Below are 25,259 nucleotides of genomic sequence, written 5' to 3'. Positions count from 1 at the left end.
TTTTAGGGAGAAGGCAATGGCACCCCACTCCAGTACTCTTGCCTGGAAAATCCCATGGATGGAGGAGCCTGGTGCGCTGCAGTCCATGGCGTCGCTAGGAGTTGGACACAACTGAGCAACTTCACTTTCACTTTTCACTTTCATCCATTGGAGAAGGAAATGGCAACCCACTCCAGTGTTCTTGCCTGGAGAATCCCAGGGACGGGGGAGCCTGGTGGGCTGCCGTCTATGGGGTCACACAGAGTCAGACACGACTGACGTGACTTAGCAGCAGCAGTGTCTTTTAATAGATGAGTTTTATCCATTTACATTTATTGTGAGTACTTACTTTATATATTTGGACTCATCTCTGTCTGTCAGTTTGTGTTCTGTGTACCTTGCATTTTATTTGCTTTTGTTCTCCTTTCTTGCCTTCCATTAGATTAGAGAAGTTTTCTTAACACTCAACATTGTCCCCTCTGCTAGCTTGGTCACAATAGATTTTATTTTATCTTTTAGTCTATTTAAATCTATTTAGTGACTACCATTAAGTATTTAACATGCACACCAAATGATAACTTTTTTCTCATACAGTTGTTCAGGATCTGTGTCTTCTCAAACAACACAGATTTTTACGTACCAGTCAACTGGTAATTACAACAAAGAATTGAAATCCTGGCTCAAAACACTGCCATGTGTTCTCAGCCTCCTGACTCACAAGAGGATTAGAGGCATCCTGACTGATTAATAAAGCATGAATTTTTGCTAATTCACTCTGTTTTATACCCTGGGGTGTTTTGGGTCATCTGTCTAGTTCAGAGTGATACGTTCATTCCCAGCTCATAAAAATCTCTCAAGTTCCTGAAAATGTTCTGAAGTAGGATTAGACCAAAGAGAGCTCAGTGTCGTACAGCCCAGTGTTAGTACCTGTTCCCATAAATCCCATTTGTCACATGTAATGATTTCCAGTGTGAAAATCTAGGGGTTCCTCCCTGTTAACACCTGCTTACTTATCCCTTGATGCCCAAAATTTAATGTGCATGTGAGCCCACTGGGGGTTTCTTGCTACCATGCAGATTCGAATTTGTGTGTCTAACATGCTCCCAGTTGACGCTGATGCTTTTGGTACACGGACCACACTTTGAGGAGCGAGTGCTTGGAGAATGAAATGTAGTTAGTAAAAGGGGGCTTCGGCTCCAGGTCTGTATTCCTTGATACTTGACAGAACAACAGATTTCAGAAGCATTTCTATGAAGTGGTAGGATTCAGGATCATTTTAATCATAATGATCGCCTTAAGGCCCTGCAGAGCCCTGCCTACCCCTGCCCTGGCCCAGAGTTCTTTCAGGCCCGTGTAAAGTCCCCCTTAACTCCATCCCTCTGGAGGTCAGCACAGCACATGCTCTCAGGCTTGTCATTGTGTCATTTAGGTGTGACTCTGTGAGTCAGTGCCCTGAGGAAGAGCCTGCCTGGGGCCAGGGGCAGGCTTCCTGGTAATTTATGTCTAAGACAAGCTTTTAATAGAGATACACTTTTAAACAGTAACCAGGAAAAAGATTCTCTCTTTTTAACTGGTATCCATTTATAGGACTCAGCTGTGGAAGCTCAAGGGTAACATTAGGCTTAAGTTTAATCTTCTGTATACCGTAATTTACAGCACTGAGTAAAGCATTGTACGTACAACTATTTCAGTCATTTGCTGTGATAAATAGCTATTGCTCTTGGCGGAACAGAAACGCCATCTCTGCTTTCCACTTATGAATATTGAATGGTCTCAGGCAGGCTTTTGCTATAAGTTTTTAAAGGGGAAATCCCCACCGATCACATCTCAGTGGCCCCAAATGCCATTTCCCTGCTGTGTGCGCTAGTCAGTGCTTGATTCGGACCGCAGTTCTGCAGCACACGTGTTGTTCCTGGTGAATGTCACACAGGGCACACCCAGCAGCTACAGGCCCCAGTCCTGCTGAAGGCTGCAGTTTTGCACTGAATGCCTCGAGCTGTTAGGTAGAAGATTTAGCTAGTGGCAGGAAGCCACCAACAGGGATCAGGGAGATATCTTAGAGGTGATAATCTGACGCAGGGAAAATAGAAGGGGTGTGATTCTGTTGGATTCCTGATGGTGAGAAGATGGTGTTAGCTAGGGAAATTGAAACTAATAGGAGCAAAAGGAGACGGGGGAATTCCCAGGTTATAAATCTCTAGGGATAAACTCTTTAGGAACACAGAGACACATATGCCTTCCTCCAGACCTCCCTTAGTTCGGATGCTGTGTTCCCTGCCAGCTGGGAGGAGGCAAAATGTATATTCAAATACGATGCTCAGGTCCAGTGACCAGCTTGACCCAGAAATTCAAGTCCAAGTCAACTGGTTACCTTAGACTTGGGCTCCCAGAAATCCCCCCAATTTCTTTCCTGTGGACAAACTTTCTGCATTGGAGGAACTGAAATCTTTAGATTGGCATCCTTTGGTGTGTCTCGTGTGTGAGTCTCCACTGGGTCCTTATAAATACTCCAAGTATTGCACTGGATGGTGAGATAAGGACTCAAGGACAAACGTGAGCAGAGATGGTGAACGAGTGAAGTGGTGCGCTCTTGCCTGCTTCTGAATCCTGTGACGGAGACTGTCTTCCGCAGTCACATTCCCAAATGCCACTTCTCAGCAGTATCTCTAGAAGGTGATTCCTTTGAAAACAGAGATGAGAGGCTTCTGTTCTCACTACCGCCTTTTGAGGGTGATCATGTATCTTTAGAAACAGCTACAGCATCTTGCCATTTACGAAGCACCCTCTCCTAGCGTGTTCATTTTGATTTGAGTAACAGCTCAGTAAGGTGGACTGGTGGGGGCTAGCTTCCCAGGTTTGGAAGCTTAAAGAAGTTTAGCAACTTTCCTAACATCACATATCTCACCTCAGTGCATTTGCCATGAACAGAGACCCCAGTGAGAAAATACATAGAGGCCACCAAATAGTATGTCCACAATTGGAGACAAATTCACCTTTTATGAACCTGACAGTCTTTGTGTTTCTAATTCCCAGCTCCAGGCAGTGAACACATCTTCTGACTCTCTTATATCTCTTTCACTTGAGATCTGAGCTTTCTCTAATAACTATTTGAAAAACAATCTTAACAGTGTTGCCTCCGAAGAAATGTTATTCAGCCTGCCTATAGATTATGATATGTCTTTTCATTTCTTGGCCTGAAGATTCCTTCAGAATAAAGTCACAGTCATTTCAGCAGACATTGAAGGCAGTTAGTTAGTTGTGATCTGCATGTGAATAAATCCACTCAGCATTCTGATTAGTTATAACGGGTGATAAGGGAATTGTACAGACCAAAAACTCCACATACTTGTTTCATGCAAGTTTTGGCAAAAATCTGAGCATTGATGTTCCTGCCACTGGACCTCAGAATTGCTTGTTAGTATTCTGGGAACCGGAGTGCAGACACAGATACAGTACAACTTGATCTTGAGGGCCTGTCTCATCTCCTGGCCTTTGATAAGTTTGTTAAACAGGGAGATGAGAGGAAGCAGTCTGGAGAGAGGATGATACGTAAGTGGCTTAAGAGACCTGGCAGTTTAGGACTCCTTGGCAACCTTGCTGTGACCTCCCACCTCTCCTTGCCCATCTGTGAAATGGGCATGGTGACTAGCACCAGGATTATTATTCAAGATGATAATCTTGAGAACATCTTGGCATGTGACTCATGCTATAAATACACCTCGCTACCATGTGGAAAATAGGAGTTTTTAGCTGAAATGTATAATGGGGTGAGGCAGAGGGTATCAGTCACTGGTAGCAGGAGGATTGCCAGAGGCAGGAGGTGTGCGGGAATGAGGCAGATGCTTGCCTAAAGAAGGAGAAAAGAGAGAAGCGTGAAGCATCTGGGGCAATGTGGTGGAATGTTCAAACAAACAAACAAATGCAAAATAGATGTTTGGACGTCTGGCCTGGATTTTGAAAGCAATCAGGGGGTTGGAGATGAGCTTCTGTCTTTTCACCTTGCAGGCTCTGTGCTCCTGCTCGGCACACACTGAACTCCAGAGGCCTTATCTAACCAGTCCCCATGTGGGGTTCAGCCGCTGTGTTTGAAGGCTGGTTGTGTTGGAGATGCAGGGAGGGGTTAGAAACAGCCAGACCCTGCAGCCAGGCTGTATGGGCATGACTGTGGCTCTACCACTGACCAGCTGGGTGACCTTCAGCTGACGCCTCAGTCTCACCGTGTCTTAGTTTCCTCATCTACAGAGTGCAAGTAATATTAGTACCTGTCTCAAAGATTGTCAGGAGGACACCTAAGGTCTGTATACATAAGCATAGTGAGGCACTTCTCCAGCCTTGCGAATGGCAGAGAAGAAACACAAACTAGATGGGTTGAAGAATATTCACCTCCAGAGAACTTAGTATGTCAACCATGAATTATGTGGTCATTCTCAGAGAGGAAGCATCTGCTAGAACAGAAGAAGAAGGGTCACAGCCAGAACGATATCCCACCTTGGCTGGACCACTGGCTATATGCTGAGCAGGTAGTGGAGGACTCGTTTCGCTCAGGTCTTGAAACCCCAATGCACCTCTTCCCTGCTCCCAGGGAAGTTGGAAGCTTGGTAGGGGTTGGGGTAGGAGGGGTCTGTATCCACAAAAGCAAATTCCAGTGGCCACTATCCCAGAAATTTTTATCTCCTTATCAGTGTCAGTCTTTCCCAGTCATTTGCTGATACTGTATCTCTGCTCTGGAATCCTGAAAAATCATTCCCCTGTTATCTGTCTGCCTCAACATGGGGAAAAAAAACCCCTCTCATCTGGAACTCTTGTCTAATGTCTGCCATCCTGCCTCCCAGCAGCGTGTGGGCAGGTCTGCTCTGTGCCGCACATATCCTCAGAATGACTAGATTTCAGGTGTTCAGAGCAAGTGTCTTTAAATCCAGTGGTGAAAGGAGACAGCAATCATCTGCCGGTTGGTGTTTGCCAAGATGTGGCCTCATAACGGGTTGAAGTGATGGCTGCTGGCATGAAACCTGGTTCCCCCTGGGCGTACACCCAGCCTGAACAGCTCCTTTAAAACCAAAAGCAATTTGTCATCTTTTGATTCTCTTCCAGCACTGTCCCTGTCACAGGTAGATAAATGAGGTGGCATATGGGTGTCCAAACGCAGGATCATCTAATCCCAGCGGTTTCCTGCAGAGCCAGCACTCCGTGAGGGTGGAGAACACAGTGGGGTGGTCCCCAGCTTCCGGGTTGTGACCATAAGCACATTGTTTTTCCCCTCCATGTGCCGTTTATATGCATGAAATGCTTTCTCAGAATCTCTCGGCCTCCAGTGTGCCATCGATAGATGCGTTCCTCATTTCAGAATCCTGAAATAAATCACACATTTGTAAGCTCAACATCTCATGTCTGTAGTTCCACTGAATGCCACTAATCAAATCAGTGCCTCAGCAGAAGCAACAGGCACCCCTGAAATAGAACTAAGGGTTGGGCTTGATGTTCTAAAAAGCCTTGATTAAAGAAAGCCAATGGGAATGGAGGATGCATTTGGGTTCACCTTGAGGTGCATGCTCTGTATGTGACTTGAAAGATACCCACATAGTTTTCTACACAGCCCACATGGACTTTAGATTTTCTCAGTTGCATGAAACTAAAGTCACCAGGTTATTCCCAAGAATACAGTAGGCAGAAAAGGTCTCCTGATGCCTCTGGGTGCCTCATGGGTGAGCTGTGACACCCAGTAGATGAAGGCTGGGCCAGTGTGGTGAGTGAACTTGGCTGGCCAGGGAAGGCCTTGTGCTTGTATCAAGGGGCTGACTGTGTTGCTGGTCCTGCCAGACAGCTTTGATTTCTTCTGTGGCCACACCCTTCATCCCTGCAGGAGCCAGAGTATCTGAGCCCAGGCTTGGCTGGGTTAGCTCAAGTTCACCCCTAACCACAGGGAGGATATCTGCCCCAATAGTGTTTCACTGAATCCTTGAGCATCACTGAAGCAGCCTGAGACAGGAGCAGATGTGGATCATCTTCTCAAAGCTGGATCTGCTCAGTGTGGAACAGATTCTCACACAGGCCACTGATGCTGGTGACCAGAAGGAGTTTATTGTTCTGAAGGAGAAACTAGCATGAACTGTAACATTTAAACTTTCATCCACAGAAGAAATCAAAGCTGTTTGGCAGACCAGCAACACAGTCAGCCCCTTGGTACAAGCACAAGGCCTGCCCTGGACCAGCCAATTGAGTTTTAGCCAGTGGTTCATACTAGCTGTCTTCTAGAACCCCATGGGGCTTAGACTACAGCACATTGTGATTTTCATGGGGTTAAAAGATGGGTCTGGGTTCCTGTTCCCTGCCTCTTCCAGCTTCTGTTCTTCATCTACAGACTCTGTGTTTGCTGCATCTACTTGATAAAGTTGGGGAGGAACAAATGAATTAAATGTTGGAAGCACAATAGACACATCTTAGTTCTAAGGCTGAGTAAGGCATCTTACTTACACTTACAGAAAAAGGGAAGGAAGTGTGATTTCATGGAAGATGATAGAACAAAATAGCTTTCTCATTAAAAGACAGTCACAAAACTAAGTGAATCTTTAAGGTAATTCTGCATTTCATTCATGGTGAAATCACAGAATCTTTTTTTTTTTTTAAGCTAAAAAAGGCTGAGCCAGCTGTACATGATATATTAAACCCACACATTTACTTACTTTAGAAAAGTTCCTATTTTGAGATGATCATTCCTGGGGGAAAAGAAAACAATTTTGGTGTGCCTCCTGTCCATTGAAAAGGCTCTATACATGTAAAGAGTGGTTTCCATTCCTTGAATCAGTGTCTTTGAGTTCTGCTCTCTTCTCAAGCTACGTCACAAAGCCAGGGAAGGGAGGGCTGCAAACTCCTTGAGGAAGGAGTCCCTTCTAACTCCTCTTTGTTGCCTCAGAGTATCTGGCAAATAGTAGGCACTCAATCAGTGTCTTATGAATGAATGAATGATTGAGATATTTAATCCTTTAAATCATTGATATCCAGCCTTTAGCCATCAGAATTGTTCACTCGGTGGGTGAGAGGGGGTTGTTAAAATACAGGTGCCTGGGCTCCACCCCCAGAGCTTTTTGACTCAGTGGATCTGAGGTGGGGCCTGAGATCTTGTATTTCCACCAAGCCTACAGGTGATGCTAATGCTGTTGCCCAAGGGGCTATACTTTGAGAACCACTGCTTTGAGGGCCATTCTACTTTTCCGGTGGTGCTAGTAGTAAAGAACCCGCCTACCAATGAAGAGACATAAGAGACATGGATTTGATCTCTGGGTTGGGAAGATCCCATGGAGGAGGACACAGCAACCCACTCCAGTATTCTTGCCTGGAGAATCCCATGGACAGAGGAGCCTGGTGGGCTACAGTCCATGGGGTCGCAAGGAGTCGAACACGACTGAAGCGACTTAGCATGCGTGCACCACTTTTCCAAGTCTTCCAAAAGATTGATATTTATAACTGTTTGACCTTGCCCTGTAGAACTGAGATATAAAATTGATAGGATTTGATCAGATAGAAGAGCTGCCTGAATCTTTTTTTTAATCAAAAACTACATTCTGTCCCTTGTACAATTATGAGAGAAGCAAGAATTGAATTGCCTCCTCCTTCATGGCTGTAACAGGACACAGCCAGCCAGGGTGGGGGTGGAGAGGCGCACCTTGCAACATTTAAGCCACGTTGCATCTCCATCCAGTTCTGGAATCCACACTTAGTGTCAGATGCTCTTAACTGTAAAGTTGAAATGAGATGTGACCTTTTGCAGAAGCTGCAGTTGAGCAGAAAGGGTACTGGAGAGGTGCCTATGATACATAAGGGAACACGTTATTTTGCAAAGTCTTTTCCTGCTGCCTGTCAGCCTGAGTGAAGTCATTAAGCCCCACTGGGTTCAGAAACAAGAGGGAGTTTCATGGCCTGAGGAAGGCTGCTCTCTGCAGAGAGTCATTCTTCTAGTTCCAGATGTCACTTTGGATGGCAGACCAGGAGCTAGAATTCCAAACCCAGCCTTGGCGGGGCTCCTCCCTTGCATCCCGCTTTTGTGGGGAAAGAGCTTTTGAGACCGTGAGGACACACAGTAAAGGCCAGGGATGGGCCAGTAGAGGCACCAGAGGGATACCAGGCTCCCTGAATTCAGAGAACATCGAGATGGAACCTGAGAGGGCAGTTGAGGGAAGGGAGGGGACCAAGGCCTCCCTTGAGCTTGACATAGTGAGAGTGTTTAGTGGCCTATTGCTACATAACAAATGACCCCAACATTTAGCATCTCAAAACAAACAATATTTATGGTCAAGATGTGGAAGTGGCTTAATTGGGTGGTTCTGGCTCGGAGTCTCTCATGAGGTTGCCACCAAGCTGTTGTTCAGAAGTGATGTCGTCTGAAGGCTTGGTGGTGTGAGCAGACCCACTTCCCAGGTGGTTCAGTCACCTGGCTCTTGGCCAGAGGCCTTGGTCCCTCGCTCTCAGTACCTTAGGCCTCCGCCTCGGGCTGACAGTGCAGAGGCTCACTGCCCTCAGAACCAACAACCTGAGAACCAGGAAGGGGAGTCAAAATGCCATTGATGAGCTCATCTCAGAAGTGACTCACTGTCAGTCACCCCTGCCTGATTCCGTCCTTTAAGAACGAGTCACGATGCCCAGCCCATGTGTGAAGGGAGGGTGGTGAGGTGCCACCTCCCGAAGGAGTGCCACCACAAAGAGAAAGCCCATTCATCCTCCTCTTGCTGGGTCAGGAGAACACCAGGGTGATTCCTGAAGGGCCTTTGCTGAAAGGCGGTGGGAGCTTTTCAAAGGACCCCAGAGCTGGCTCTGGCGGTTTTGCCTGACTGAGTTGAGGACAGGTTGGGGGGGAAGGGAAGAGGCATTCGAAACTGTCTGTGGGCTTTGAGCCCACTGTCCTGTAGGCGCCATGCGGGCCCCTTCTCTCTGGCTTAGAAAGGAATGAAGCCACCTCTGAGTCCCAAGGCTCAGGCTTGGTTCCAAAGAAGAGGAAGGGGAGGCTGGCTGCTTAGAACCAACTCTGCACTGATGAGAGAGCGCTACACAGCACGGTGTGTCTCGTTGTAGATGGTCTGCCCGCCAGGTCCCCAGAAGGGGAAGAACAGGGGTCGCAGGCTGCAGTGGTGTTCTGGAATAAAGAGGAGCTTCCGAGCTGTGCCTCTCAGGAATGATATTTGGGGGGCAGGGGGTGTTATGTAGCAGGAGGGGAAAAACCTTGTTCCTTTTTATTGAAGTGATCCCACTCAGGATAATGGCTCAGTACCACCAGGCCTGACAACGGCCAGCCCTCTGTGGCTATGGCTCCTGGGTACCACACAGATGACCTCCCACGGGGGCGAGGACAGATGTTTACGTAGCCACCCCAGCTCTGTAAGTGGATTCTGTTTAGCTGTCTGCTCTTGAGGATGCCGAACTGTTGGTGGTCATATTGTACTATGTCTCTTCTTATCTCCCCCATCATCCCCAGGGAATAAGCTAATCAAACTTGCTGATGATTTTACACTGAGAAGGAGATAGCTAATAACTTGGATGACAAGTATTAGAATACAATGTGATGTGGATAAATTGGGTCCGTGTATTAAGGGCTATAAAATGAGATTCCATCAAGGCATGAATAATGGTGCCTGTGGAAAGAATTAATCAAATACCCCATTAAAAGGTATAGGAATTCTGGTCAGATAGCCCCTGTTTAATTACACTCCTGCCCCCCGCCCCTACTTCATTCCCCTGAAGCTGCTTTCTAGTAGGAGATATATGGAAAAGAGCTGAAAGGAAAGAATAGAAAAATGGGACATACATTTTGATAGAACGAGATCACGAAGACAGATTTAAAGTAACCAGTGTTTAATTTAGGGGGAAAAAAAGGCAATTGGCATGAATAATCATTTACAAATGTAATTTCCAAAGGAGCCCTGTTGATACCATTCAGCAAATGCCAACAAAGCATTTACTTTCTAAAGGGAGAAAGCAAGACAAGAGAAATGAAGGCATCTTCAGGAATGGACCAGAGGACATCCAAGCCATAGAGAAGAAGCAGATGTGAAATGAATGATACAGAAGATAGACTCAACTTCTGAAAGAACTCAGAGAACTGGCATTGCCTGGAGAAGGCTTCCTGGAAGAGGAGACTCCCGCCGAGCCCCAAAGTGTGGACAAGCTTCCATGTACTGCAAATTCGTGAGCACATTCTGGTGACAGGGTTTAGGGAGAAAATGGGCTGGAGCAGAACAGGGGGCACCCATGGGATTCCTCTCTCCATGTCCACCACCACCACCACCCTGGTCCAAGCTGTCATCACCTCTCGCCTGGACAACTGCAAAAGCCCGCCAGCTGTTTTTCCCTGCTTCCACTCTTGTTCCTCTGCAATTCATTCTGCACACAGAAGTGAGAACCAGAAAAGTTAATCATATCATTCTCCTGCCTTGTGTCTTCCCATTGCTCTGAAGCTAAAAGTAAAAATCATTATCATAGCTACAAAGTCTTGTGTGGTCTGAACTACATCCTGTGCCGGGCTCCCTTTCAGTCTCTCTGTGCCAGTCAAACTGGCCTTCAAAATCTCAGCACACTGGGTATTCCTGCCAGGGGGCCCTTGCACATGCTTTTCCTTCTCTGTGTATGATTTTCTTTCATCCCCTCTTCCTGAAACTGACTCATCTTTCAGAATGCATTTTAATGATTGCCTCCTCTTAGAAGACTTCCTGATTGTTGTAACTTGGTCCACTGTCCCTCATACCTTAAAAACAAATGTTTGTGGTGTGAACTTATAATTCATGTCTCCCCTACTAGGCCACAATGAGCTTCTCTGTTGGCTCAGTGGTAAAGAATCCACCTGCCAATGCAGGAGACGCGGGTATGATCCCTGGAACGAGAAGATCCCATGGAGAAGGAAATGGCAACCCACTCCAGTATTCTTGCCCGGGAAATCCCATGGACAGGGGAGCCTGGCAGGCTGCAGTCCATGGAGTTGCAAAAGAGTCGGACACGACATAGCAACTCAATAATAACAACAGGGCCACAAGCTCTGTAAGAGTAGGAACCCAGACTTTGAATTCCCCAGGGTCTATCACAGTTTTAATAACTAGGCATTGAATAGGTATCATGACATTTCATTAGGAATAATGAGGCTAGTTTAAAAATTCTACTTGACCAGTCAGTATGTAAGAGAGTACCATTGTGAATTACTGGCAAGAAAAACCTGAATTCATGTCCATACTCTGCCACCTGCTGGCTATGCTGGTATGAATAAATCCCAGATCCTTTCAGAGCCTGTTTCTTCCTCTAAAGTGGTGGTACTAACAGCCACCTCACATGGTTGTAGCAAGAAATTAATAAAATAATATAAAAACATTTTCAACTGTAAAACCAGGCATAAAGATGCCCTATCATTTTGCTCATGCGTGGTATATTGGGTCATTAAACATCTGTAAGATGGATGGATGGATGGATGAACAGATTATCAGTTATAGAACCAGCACAAGAGCCAAGAAGGGAACCTGGCGTAAGGACAGCGTGCTGGAAGCCAAAAGAGGAGAGAATTTTTCAAAAAGTAGGAGGAGTCTTTTGATCGCCCAGAATATCACATACAGTAAGTAGAGCAGGCAAGAAGAATGAGGTAGGGAAGAAATCATTTACTTTGAGTAGAAGGAAGTCAGTGATGACCTGAGGGCGTGTCCTCCTCAACCCTGTCTTATTGTTGGTGCTTTCAATGACATGCCTTATTTGCAAATCACTCTACTAATTTTTAATCTTTGGGGGAAATCAAATTGATTCACATATACAGCAGAGCTGGCCGGATTACTCCAGCTGCTGCCAGCAGGTGCTGACAAGTGAAGAAGTGAACATCAGAGGATAAGAAAATACACTAAACACTTACTTTAATAAGGCCTAGAAAACATTGATATTTAATTAATTGCCATGGATAATCTGGTTTCAGTTTCAAGGGTTGTTTCACTTTTTACTCCCTGCCTTCCAGTCAGAATAGGGCCGTATGTGTAGGCAGGGACCAGTGGTGTGAGCTCTGACGGCAATTGCTCATTACTCTGTGCATTTTTCTGTCCCTGTGATGACACCTCACTTCTACCACAACCATCCATGCAGAGTGAGTCACTGTAAAACACACAGACACAAACACACACACACACACACACAAACTAGCTGAGTTCCTGTCCTTTTGATTGGCTGCTTCTGCATTGTGGTAGGGCTTGGGCTCACCTTCCGGCCAGGGGCCCTGATCCAGCCAGTCTGTTTGTCCAGAAATAAAGGATAAGATCGCCAGTGCTTCAGACAGAAGAGTGTGATTGGCTCACAGCCCAGCTGCTTCATCTAGAGCCCGCTGTCGCCTAGCTTAGACCTCAAGTGTAGAAGATGCTATAATCATGCTTCCTCGGAGAGGTGGTGTGAAGATTAAATGCCATAATGCATGTAACATGCTTAGGTTGAGCCCAACCCAGACTTAGAAGTGAGTTAATAGAAACCCAGAAGTCATGATAGATTTAACCCCTTTTCCAAGATCTCCTCGATCTTTGAGCATCGCTGCTGAGCCCCAGCCTGGCTGCCCTGGAGGAATTTCCCATGGTGGGTATTTCAAACAGCAAATAGCTCTTAGAGGCTGGAATTGGAAATCTTGAGGAGTTCATGAAGGGCTTTTGGGGTGGGGGCTGGGGTGGGAATGGGGCAGGGCCAAGAAAAGGGTTCAGGAAAGAACTCTGTGGAATTCCTAGTGATCCAGAGATGAGGCCTGGAAGAGAAGCAGAAGCCAGCCAGGAAGGCAAGCAGTTAGACCTGAAACATCTGAGTAACACTGTCACAGAGCCCAAACAGGAAGGAATTCCAGGGAGTATCAAACACTTTAGAAAGGTAAATGAGACAATAACTAAGCAAAAAAAGTTTTTGAATCATATTTGCCTTTTCAATGAATTCAGATTAATTTAGTTTGGGGAATTTTAAAGACACACATTGTAATCATTGGAAATACCCTAGAGCGTTGTAAAAACCAGGGTTGGAAATCACTTTACCCTCTACATGCTAAGAGTAGAAATCAATCTTGCAAGCAGATTTTAAAAACTCCTGAGCCCAGGACAGAAATCACCCTGGCTGTCAAATCTACACTAAGTCCTGCTCCTGATTATCTCCTCCCACCCCCCCGCCACCCTCTGGCTCCTTCTCTGCACTGTTGGCAGGAAGAAGGATACACATTCCTGATTTCTTTCACAAATACAGTCCCTAAAAGTACCAGAGGAAGCACGGAGAATATAGAACCAGAATGGGATCAGTTAAGTCCTCTGCCTAATTTCTTTTGTCAACCCCCCCCTCCACCCGCTGTTATTTAGGCCCCTTTTGTGGCTTTACAAGCAACGCTGTAGTGAAGTTTCAAAGGCCAACTGGGTTTGAAGAGTACTTTGACTTTTTTTGTTGTTATTGTTATCTCTTGTCTTTAAAAAAAAAAAATTGTTGAAGTATAGTCAATTTACAATGCTGTGTTAGTTTCAGGTATACAGTAAAGTGATTCAGTTATACAAACACATATATATTCTTTTTATTTTTACATTCTCTTCTGTTATAGATTATTATAAGACATTGAGTTTAATTCCCTGTGCTGTACCGTTGGTCCTTGTTGGTTATCTATTTTATCTATAGTAGTGTGTGTATTTTAAGAGTGCCTTGACTTTTTAATTTTTTATTATATCCATCAGTTTGGGAGCTTTTTTTCCTGTGCAAATCAAAACAGTCCACATACATATTTAATTTTAAGCATTAAAAATCCTCCCGTCTCCATGTATGACCCCATTTATTTCTTTTCTCAATAGTGTGGGTGCCATAGCCCTGGAGCATATAATTTAGGGTCCTGAACTTAATGGGGGTGTCTGGAGGTCACCGTTAAGTGGATACACTTCTTTACTAAGTCAATATTTGATAAAGCCTTTTGAAAATGCTAATAAGTATGTTCATGGGATTGCCTGCTAAGATGAGAGAAAAGAAAAAAATTTAAAGCTTGCTTTTATTACTCCAAACCGTAAGTAAATGGTCAGATCTATCTTCCTTTCATCTATCATTTATATTTATTACATTTGGTGAGTCTGGTTAGTGGTTTAGATTCCTTAGGTTTTTACTACATCCAGATTCCTATTATGCAGTCGTCTCTGATAAAACCTAATGGGATACAACCCTGGACCCTGGAGCATAACGTGATGCCAGACCCCATTGCAAATATGTTTCCTACTAAAGCAAACTATAGTGGAAAACATTAAAGAGAAACATTCCCTGGTCACTTCCAATTGCAAAAAAAACATCATAAATCACTAGTTCCACAGAGAGCTCCCCCCAGATCACATTTTTTTTCTCCCTGCCTCATTACCTCTATTGTGAGAGCTCCCTTTGCCCACATACTCCTGAGAAAGCGATTATGGTGGTTTGTGCCCTCCTTAAAAACATGGCTTGTGTACCAGTTGTTTTTTTTAATGGGAAGTTATTTGTATTAAGAAATCATGCCCTTGGATGTGTTGGCAAGCACCAACGGCAAAACCCAGACAGTAGGAAACTGCAGATTAGATGGCCCGAGTTTTCAACAGATAAATGATAAGGGAAATAGATGGAAGGAAGTGGTCACTTAAAAGTAGCATAAAAGATGTCTAAAAAATGGGTAAAACTAAGTGACAGTGTCTAAGGATACACACTAGGGTGATAAAACCATAAATAAACACATGGAAACAAACACATAAGTCAAGAGCGTGGCTGCTTTGGAAGCGGGGAGGAGCTGTGGTTGGGATAGGGATAGGATAGATGTATGGAGGGGTCCTGGGGGCTGGCGAGGTTCTCTTCCTCCACCTGGTGTCCAGAGGATGTTTGCCCATTTGTTTTGTGCAGGTTTGAGTGTTTGTATGTTATTTTACAGAACAAAGTTTTCATTTAATGAGTCTGCTTGGGGTTCACATTACCTATAGTCTTTAAGGAATTTGACTTTGGCTTGTACTAAAATATGTCTTACTTTCTCACAAAGAGGAATACCTCAATTCCAGCTGGAAAGGCACCAGTGGAGTTGCCTGGCAGTTCTGTCAAAATCGAAAAGGAAAAGAAGATCGATTGGTGGAGATTTCATGGGTTCTGGCTGTTGAAGACCTCCTGGTCTTTCTTTTTTCCCTCCTTTTATTTCTATAGTCAAGGATCTAGTTCTTTGCTTTTCATCATGGATTGTGCTGTGCTTAGTTGCTCAGTTGTGTCCCAGTCTTTGCGACCCCATGGACTGCAGCCCACCAGGCTCCTCTGTCTGGGAGTCTCCAGGCAAGTATGCCGGAGTTGGTTGCCATCCCCTCCTCCAGGGGATCTTCCCAACCAAGGAATCGAACCTAGGTCTCCCACATTGCAGGCGGATGCTTTACCATCTAAACTGTCATGGGTTACACACCCACAAACCTTCCTCACCTAAAACAAAGTCTAGAACCCTGATGACAGCCACGTTGCTCCCGCCTTCACACCTCGCTGACCTGGGGTCACCTTTAAAGACCGCAGGGGGAAATTCCCTGGTGGTCCAGAGTGGTAAGGACTCTAGACTTTCACTGCTCAGGGTCTGGGTTCAATCCTTGGTTGGGGAACTAAGATCCCACAAGCCTCACCATAGTAGCCAATAAATAAAGATCATGGGGGTTTGCTTACTTTACTCACCCTGGCTGTTAGTCTCCCACTTTCTCCTGCTCTGTGGTCCCTGCAGATGCCAGTCTGAAGTGGCCACCCTAATGTGATTTTAGGGTGACCACTGACAGACCTGTTCCTCCAGTTGGGATGTCATTCCTTTACCTCAAGGCTTTCACCAAGGCATTTGCCATCTTAGTTTGAATGAGTTAGATGAGAGTTCACTTCAATAGAGGGTTAAGTCATAAAGAACAGGACTCTGGAAACCTGAGGTGGGAGCCCAGTAAGGGAAGACCTGAGAGGGAGTTGGGAGTTTACCTTTTCTTCTTTCTCTTCTCAGCAGATCTGGCCTCAACATGTTGATATTTTTTAGCTTCAATCTAGAATCTCACTAAAACACAACATTTACACCTGTCTCTGGGGCAGCTTCGTGAAGCTAGTTGTCCAGCTCTGTCAGTGCAGAAGCCTGAGTACAGCCTGTTGGGAGTCAGTAGGGTAGGTCGGCTCCTTGAGGGCAGGGGCCTCCTCCTGGTTTGCTCACCGTTCAATTCTCAGCCTCCAGCACAGGGCATGGCACAGAGTAGATGCTCAGTAAAAACCTGATGAGCTGGGCTTCCCTGGTGGCTCAGTAGTAAAGAATCCACCTGCCAGTGCAGGAGACATGGGTTTGATATTTGACTCCAGAAGATTCCACATGCCGTGAGGTGTGAGGCGGACCCCAGTCTATGCGCTACAACTATTGAGCCTGTGCTCTACGGCCCGAGAGCCACAACTGCTGAAGCCCGGCGCGCCAGAGCCTGTGCTCCGCAGCAAGAAAAGCCGCTGCAATGAGAAGCCAGTGCCCTGCAAGAGTAGCCCCTGCTCACCGCAACTAGAGAAAGTCCACGAAGCAACGAATACCCAACACAGATGAAAGTAAATAAATATTTTAAATATTTAAATAAATATTTTAAAAATTAAAAAACAAAGCACACTTGATGAACAAATGAATAAACAAGGAACCAGGCCAATAAACAGCTTGCAGCAGCAGGGGGAGCACAGGTGGGCGATGAGAAAGCCTCTGCTGTCGCTCTGGTCACTGCGAGGCTTCTGGGGACATCGCTTTCCTGGTCCCCTCCACCCCTGAGCATCTCCTCATCTGTGGCCTGAGGTTGACCCCCTCCGCTCTGAGCCTCCCTGTCTTCAACAGGAAAATCGGCCAGTATCTCGTTTCTGAGAAGTGACAGCTCTTAGCACATTTCTCCCACTGGCTCAGCACTTTGGGGTCACAGAAGTATTTTCCCACACATTGTCTAAATTCACGTTGTCTAAAATCCCATGAAATAGGTAACTTCCACTTTATAGAGGAGGAACTGAGGCTGAGAGGGTGACTGATGACTTTTGAGGGGCAGGGCTATGCCCAGAACCTGGAGCTTGGGCTCCCCGCCCCCAGTGTCTTTTCTGCTGCACTGCCCTTGGCTCTGATCCACATGACGTGGGATCTGGAGTCAGCCCTTGCCCTCAAGGAGCTTAAAGCCTAATTCCAGCACAGAAATATCTACCTTAAATAATAAACATGGTTCAGTAAAAATATGTAGCACTGCTTGATCCTTCTCCAGTTTCAGTTTCACTTCACAAAGATGCTGTAAAAGGTTATTTCACTGTTATGTCTTAGAAAGTTTCTCTCTGTGCAAACTTACAGAGTATAGACTGGGGTGGCCCAGCAGTCTTCACTGTCTGCTATGGGAAGGAGGGGGAGAGCATAAATAATAGAAACCCAAAGGAAATCCCAAAGACCTCATCTAACCAATGGTGTCATTCTCACAGTTCAGTGGATCTCGTTAGAAATAACCGCATCATAGATAGAAGGAAAACAAGGATCTAAATAATCCATAATCTAGAGAACTGTTCCATGACACAGTATTGTAGCAGAGTTAACAGTACTGGTTGCACAGACAAATGTCTGTGTTGTGGGGCTTTCTTCCCTCTAGCTTCTCTTACATCTCTTCTGAGACTCTCTCTGTGACTGCATGAGAGAGGCAGGGCTGGTCCTGGGGCTTAGAAGCATTGACTTCTAAGCCAGTGACTTGCCCAGGGCTCCTCCACTAGTTAGTGGTATGGGAGGAACGTGAACCCACGCTCTTCTCAGCCCCCACCCTTTTCCTACTTCCTTTCCTGCAGTGACCCCTCTTGGGCTCCTTTTTCAGCCATCCTTAAGAAGGACCCGGCAGGAATTCCCTGGTGGCCTAGTGTTAGGACTCCAGGCTTTCATGGCCGTGGCCCAGGTTCAGTCCCTGGTCTCGCAGTGGCAGCTCAGTGACTCACGTGCTCACCGCACTGGCTGTTGCCAACATGGGCTCATGTTACAGTGGTTAAGCGTTCACTGACCACTTTGCAGTGTTATAATCATTTAATTAGTCTATGCCTAGGAGGAAGAGATACTTTATTTAGAAGCTTAACAGTGAAAACCTCTGAGACTGCAGTTCACTATGATTACTTTGGGATGATCTCAGGATCTGCCCACCATGCTCCTGATCCACTTAGACTGGTAAGATAACTAAGAAGGGCTTTGTCCAAGACACATGCAGCCAATGTGTTGAGGACGATTGTGGCTAGGTTCAAGAAGGGAGGGCAGACAGATGCCAGAAGGCAGGATAAGGAGAAAAACATTTTAGGACCTTCAGAAAAATAACCAGGTCTTTTAATGCTTCTCTTAGGGCAAAACAAGAGTAAAATTTATCTTCTGTTATCCTGGCTTGGGGATAGCACTAAGGTTCACATCAGTCTGTCAGCCTTGACTGCATGTTAGGGCAACCTGGGCAGCTTTCACATATCCTGTTGGCAGGTTTGAAAAACTGGCTTCAGTTTTTAAAACTCCACCTTGGTTTCAGTGTGCAACCAAGCTTGAGAACCAGTGATCAGATGGGTGGTAGTGGCTTTTCAGGTGTTGACCTGGCTGGTTGTTGTTGCTGTTGAGTCGCTCAGTCATGTCCGACCCTTTGCAACCCCGTGGACTGCAGCACGCCAGGCTTCCCTGTCCTTCCCATCTCCCAGAGCTTGCTCAAACCATGTGCACTGAGTCGGTGGTGCCATCCAACCATCTCGTCCTCTGTCGTCCCCTCTCCTGCTTTCAGTCTTTCCCAGCATCAGGGTCTTTTCTAGTGAGTCAGCTCTTCACAACAGATGGCCAAAGTATTGCAGCTTCAGCTTTAGCATCAGTCCTTCCAATGAATGTTCAGGGTTGATTTCCTTTAGGATGGACTGGTTTGGTCTCCTTGCAGTCCAAGGGACTCTCAAGAGTCTTTTCCTACACCACAGTTCAAAAGCATCAATTCTTAGGCCCTCGGCCTTTTTTATGGTCCAACTCTCATATCTATACATGACTACAGGAAAAACCATAGCTTTGACTATACAGACCTGGCTGGATTAAACTACATTTCCCAGAAGTCCCTATGCTGTGGGTTGCTCATTGACTGGGCCATGGAGACCTGGAGGAGGAAGGCATAGCAGCAGCCATTTTGTACCACATGCGCTGTTGCCAGTTGGCCGCTCACCTTGCTGGTGGGCAGAGGCCAGACCTGCAGTTGCTCCACCTTCCCCGGATTTCATTCAGCCTGTCCGACTCCAGGGTCAAATCTGTGTGTTTAGTTTCTTGAAGGCCTCTGGCTTCTGTGGGAACATGCATAACATGGAAGTCAAAGGTATAAAGAATGGACAGAAGTTTCAGTTCATCCTCGTGGGGTTCCAGTTAAAGCTTATGAGTTCCAAATTGTTCTTGGTCTCTGTCACTTTCTGTCCTCTTTTCTTCCCAATGCCTGCCCTGTGGACTTCACACTCCATCATCAGATGTAAAAGCAACAGCCTTATAGAGGCCTTTTAAATAGCAATTGCTGTTGCAAAAGGTCAAATACTTGGAATAGACCCATAGATATACAGGTACATATACCTGTATGTTCAGATCCATTCTTGTAGTTTGCTTCTTGGATCAAATGCTGACTAATACAGGTGGCTTTCAAAATTGAGGATTAAGGGATTGTCGGTATCCACAGAGAGAGATCCTGTTTAAGAAGGAGATGCCCGTGGCTCTGACTGAAGAGGAAGGCAGGTTTGACAGCTCCCTGTCTCCACCACTAACCCCTGGGTGACATCTCAGGGGTGATTTGGAAACCTTCAGTGACTGGTAGTATCCAGGCCTGGTGATATGTGGGAAACCCCTGGGGAGATCTTAAACGTGCAAATTCTTGGGCTTCACTCCACATTTAGGAATCAGAATCTCGAAGGATTGGGGCTGAAAGGGAGAATTTGTTGTTGTTGTTGTTAGAGTGTAGTTGCTCTTGGAGGCTTCCCAGGTGGTGCTAGTGGTAAAGAATCCACCTGCCAATGCAGGAGACACAAGAGATGTGGGTTCCATCCCTGGGTCAGGAATATCCCCTAAAGGAGGAAATGGCAACCCACTCCAGTATTCTTGCCTGGAAAATCCCATGGACAGAGGAGCCTGGTGAGCTATAGTCCATGGGGTCCCAAAGAGTCGGACTGAGCGCTTGTCAGCAGCAGCATAGTTGTTTTAAACGTGTCAGATTTAAAAAGCTTCCTTTACCCAAGCTTTTCTGGGATGCTGGTAGCTTCTGCTTCTTGATCTGAGTGCTGTTACATGAGGGTGTTTTGTACATCCAAAGTACGAATCACAGGTGACACATCTGTGATTTGTAGCATCTCTTGTATGCATGTTATACCTCGATCAAATAAAATAAGTCCCACCTTCCCCTCCCTCATAATTCCATATTCCAGTGACTGGCCAAAATTCACTGGACTAGCTGATTCCTTATATTCTTCATAGCAGTATTCAGAGAAGAGAAGCATAAAATCCAGCAGTTGGGGAATAGTCAAGATGCATCTGTAACCCTAATGATACAGTTCCCTGCAGTTACTGCAGCCCTGAAGAGGAATATGAAACAGTGGGGCAGCGGGCCAGCTGGCAGTGATAGGAGTGCGTGGCAGGGCAGTTAGGAACTTCACCTTGGAGCCAGACCACAGAAAGCTTTGGACACCAACTGAGAAAAAAGGAAAACCCACTTTCAGAGTGAGTGCTTTATTTTAAGGAGCAGTGAGGGGCCTCTTATGGATTTTGAGGATGATGATTGATAAAGGTGGCATTTTTGAAAGTACAATTGTAAATATAAAATTATATCATCCGTCATATGTAACTGCTCACAAAGACATTGTTCGAAACACAAACTGGTGGGTGACAGAGCAGGCCCTGGAGCTGGGAATTGGGACTTTATCTTCCTTTGGCGTGAAGACAGACTTTTCCATCTCAGCTTCTTTCTGAAGTGTTCGTAATCTATACACTGTTCTGGCCTGCAATTAAATAGAAAAATTTTTTAAAAAAGATAACCTCTGAGCCACCAAGGAAGCCCTATTTGAAGGCCTAGGAGGTTCCTGTGGAGCATGGCTGTTATAGGTACAGTAAGATTTTACAATAGTGCAGGGAGAAACCTCACTGGCTGATTCCTTTTTTAGGCAATATGTCCAACAGTGGTTCTCAACAGGGAGTTTGGACTTGGGGGAGGGGGATGCAGAGGCCACAACAGAGAACTGGGTTGAATTACAATTATCTCTGGGGCTTTTTGAAATAAAGAAGTGCAGGCCCTACCTACACCCCCATGAATGGGTCTGCCACTCCTTCAGTCTGTCCACCAGCCTAAATGCTGTCTTATATCTTCTTTAATATCCAGGGATGGAGTTTAGACAACCTCTTTTTGTCACCCTTTTCTGAGTATGACAACTTTGTATACCTTTAATTCTCACCCGCCCCCACCCAGGAAAAGACAGCCTCAAAGTCTCGAACTCCTGAGTTTTCAAAAAAAGGGCAGAATTAGACCTCAAAAGCAAGTACCGGTTGAGAAAATCAAATCACAGACACATCACCAGACTCCTTTTGAAAGACACATTTTCTTTCTCCTTTTCATTTACAGTATTTTCATTTTATCTTTTCTTCCTCTAAACTCTATATCCTTCATAGCAGAACTCAGAGAAGTAACCATACCCTAAACTCTATTTGGAGGACTATCTAGAAAACGCTTTGATTCCACAGGGAATCCCCTCTGAAACCCAACATATTCCTAAACACCCCTCTACCAACTCCCTGGCGTGTGCAAGGGGCACGCACAGACCTACCTTCACATTAGTTTCTGCTAAAATAGTTAGCAAGACAGATCTAATAAGGAGAACAGTAACACGGGGCATTCCCAAGTGAGAGGCTCTTTCCTGGGCGTCCACATTGTTTCCTTCCTTCCTCTCCTGCAGCATATTTGAGAATCCCTGCCCAGTGTCCACGAGTTGCCTCTCCTGCTCCCATCCCCATCCCCACCTCAGGGCCTTTCCCCAGACTTGCTGAGAACTCTTCGCCGCCATCTTTTCTTTCCAGCGTTTTTCAGGAAAGGGAAGCTCACTTTAATTGGCCTGCCCTGCATTCCCTTTGGTCTCCCAGGGTGGGCCCGGCTCTGGGGACATGGAGGCAGCTCTGCCTACGCCTGGCTCCAGGTTGTCTTGCTTTTACTCGTGTGTGGCAACACCTAGATTGCTTCGCTTGGCTAGTCAAAGCTGGCAGAGGCACACGGTGCAAAAGCTGCAAGCCCCAGACTGGAGGAGGAAGCCTCTGAAGGCAGGAGGGTGAGCCTCAGTTCTCCAGCCCAGTCATCGCCAGGCTCAGGTAGCCTGGAGGATACACCGCTGGGTCATTGTCTGGCTGGAGGATTCCTGAGACATCAGGATTATGTCTCCATGGGTCTCAGAAGCATTGCATCTGTCTGTCTGTTTATGTGGTCCAACCGGCACCATCTAATCAGAACAGAACCAGATTGCCGAAGCTGGAGAGACCTCCAAGGTGACAGATCAGGCCTCCACATCCTCTTGTCACACCCCGACTCACTGAGGCCATGCAGGGAATTTGCTCAGAGTCCCTCAGGTAGGAAGAGAACTGGGCCACTCTCACAGGTATTCCAAGTCTAAGTCCAGCATTCCACAGCTGCCCGTTGCCGCTTCTCACAAATGGAAGCTAAGTCTGCTGTGACTCTATTTTCTCATAATTATTTTATGATCATGACGGTGGGTGGCCAAGACATTAACAGGTCCAACAGAGAGTCACAAGACCCTCAGACCTGGGAAAGTCATGGACCCACCCAGGCTGGGCTTTGGGGTTGGGAGGTATTGACGTGTTTCATATATATGCATATGTGCTGTGCTAAGTCGCTTCAGTCGTGTCAGATTCTGCAACCCAGTGGACTGTAGCCTGCCAGGGTCCTCTGTCCATGGGACTGTCCAGGCAAGAATACTGGAGTGGGTTGCCATGCCCTCCTCCAGGGGATCTTACGAACCCAGGGATCAAACCTACATCTCTTATGTCTCCTGCATTGGCAGGCAAGTTCTTTACCACTAGTGCCACCTGAGAAGCCCTTGTTTTATGTTTGCTCTTGTTTCTTCTTTCTTAGTCCTCTTCTCAGTTACTTTTTATTTAGGTCTTGAAGGGGCTTTTGCATATGTAGAATTTTTCTGAGAACTGTGACTGTAGGTACAAGATGTAGTGTCTCTTAACCTGGGTTTTGATAAGCTATACTGCATTGTGTTACAATGAAAAAAAGTCATATCCTAAGTTATGTATTGTATGTATGGAATTTGTGTACCGTGATTTTATATTTGTAATGCATATATGTTTTGACATACTGATAGAAGTATTCTTTACACTTTGGGGGAGGAAATGTGGATTTAATTACAGGGGGACTTTTTTTTTTAGATATAATTGGCATAACATTGTATTTGCTTTAGGTATATAATATAATGATTAGATATATGTATGTATATATTTTTTAATTCATCCAATCAGTAGTGCACATACCTACTGAAAAATTCAGACAGCACCAAAAGGCCCCCCACTGAGGTCACCCATTCATCCTCCTGGAGGCCACAGCTGTTAAATTCTCCTAAAGATGGGCAAGCATAAATGTGCTTATTTCTTTTTCTTGTTTAATGAATGACTGTATATTATATGCATCATCCTGCGCTTTACCTTTTCAATGTAATGGGTTCATTCATTACTTTTAATACATATATATTGAGCTCCTGTTATGTGCCAAGCAGTGGCTGGAATCCAGGGGAACCAAGTAGATTCACAGCCTCTAGGGACTTGTTAGGGGATAGAAGCAGTAACCAAATAAGTATATGATGGCAGGAGAAGAAACGTCAGTGTGGAGAAGGGAAGGGGGTGCTCTTGTACACGAACTAGTCAGGGAAGGCCTGTCTGAAGAGGCTTCAGGCCAGGTCCTCTGTGAAGTCAGAGCATTGTGGACACTTGGCAGAAGGATTTTGGGCAAAGTGGGCAGCAGGGGAAGACCCTGAAGCTGGAGCACCCTGAACTGGTCATGCTCCTGGACAACAAAGGCCTGGGTGCCTGAGCTGCTGGGGGTGAAGCATCCTGAGAAAGGAACCAGACCACACATGGAGACTCAGTCGTCTAAACTCTTGTAAGTACTTGGGTTTGATTCTGAGATGGAAGTTACTGGACAGCTTTTAGATGGGAAGAAACAGGGCTTACTGTGGTTGCTGGGTAGGGAACACCCAGTAGAAAGGGGAGGTGGGGTCAGATTCCATCAGAAGGTGCCTGGGGAAGTTCAGGCGAGAAATCATGGTGGCCTAGGTTGGACTGGTGATGGTGGCACTGGGGAAAAGTGTGTTCTGGAGGTCTTTGGAAGGTGTGCTTCCCAGGTGGTTCAGTGGTAAAGAATCCTCTTTCCAGTACAGGAGACACAGGAGACTCAGGTTCGATCTCTGGATCAGGAAGATTCCCCTGGAGAAGGGAATGGCAACCCTTTCCAGTATTCTTGTTAAAAAATCCCGGAGCTAGAGCCCATGAATTGAACATGATAGCCACTGAGCATGCACATATGTGGGTGGATCGTCTGTGAGGTGTCAGAGAGCTGCAGGAGGCTAGGGTGGCCCCTGGGTTTGGGCCTGGACAGTGGGTGAATGGTGGTACTGGATGGAGATAAGGAAAAGCAAGGAGTTGGAGGAGACAATCTAGCACCTGGTTATGGATGCATCTGTCACATTAGATGTGCCAGTTCAATGGGCAGGAGTTGGCAGATGGCTGGATATAGGCTTGTGGACTTCAGACAGAGGTCAGGGTCAGAGAGACGAGTCTGAGGCTTATTAGCATATAGGTGGTCCTTAGAGCCCTGGGGACAGATGAGATGAGAGCAGCTGCCCAACATTTTTCATTCCATGGTTCCTCTGCGATGAACAGAGAGATGGACCTGGACCCCTGTCCTGACGGGGCCCAGCCTTTGCCCCAAAGGCCGAGGGGGTCAATGTCCTGTCCCAGCTGTCACTCCTTTGCAGCCGAATGCATCGTGTGGCCACACAGTGTGAAGGAGAAGAAAGAACTCTGGGCTGGGCTCAGGACCTAGGTTCTGGGGTCAGCTCAGGCACTGTCAGCTGCGTGACGGCCAGCCTAAGGCCCTCCTGGGTCCTGGGCTCATCACCTAGAGGGACTGAACCAGGTGATCTCGGGATCCATCCAGCTGTCACATGGTTTTCCTGTAAGTCAACCAGTATGAAGAGTAAAAAGAATTCCCATACACCACTCACATTAAAAAAACAAAACCATTATAAGGACATTTGTACAG

The 25,259-nt window shown here is 46.1% G+C and overlaps 1 protein-coding gene across 7 annotated transcripts in view; it reads left to right on the top strand.

Annotated features, from left to right (window-relative positions):
• The window catches only part of ATXN7L1 (ataxin 7 like 1), a 252,662-nt gene that overhangs the window by 110,533 nt on the left and 116,870 nt on the right, over positions 1 to 25,259 (top strand). Inside the window, exon 4 of one of the 7 annotated variants that reach the window (XM_055590220.1) lies at positions 9,936 to 10,453. The exons of the other annotated variants lie outside the window; for them this stretch is intronic. Coding sequence (XP_055446195.1) covers positions 9,936 to 10,018 — 83 coding nt within the window. The 3' untranslated portion in view covers positions 10,019 to 10,453. Of the gene's footprint in view, positions 1 to 9,935; positions 10,454 to 25,259 lie in introns of those variants that run through there. 7 annotated transcript variants of the gene reach the window in all.

The sequence above is a fragment of the Bubalus kerabau genome, chromosome 8 (genome assembly GCF_029407905.1).
Source record: "Bubalus kerabau isolate K-KA32 ecotype Philippines breed swamp buffalo chromosome 8, PCC_UOA_SB_1v2, whole genome shotgun sequence".
Taxonomy (NCBI): Eukaryota; Metazoa; Chordata; class Mammalia; order Artiodactyla; family Bovidae; genus Bubalus; species Bubalus kerabau.
The sequence above is the reverse complement of the archived record's forward strand: the minus strand, read 5'-3'. Positions and strand labels throughout refer to the sequence as shown.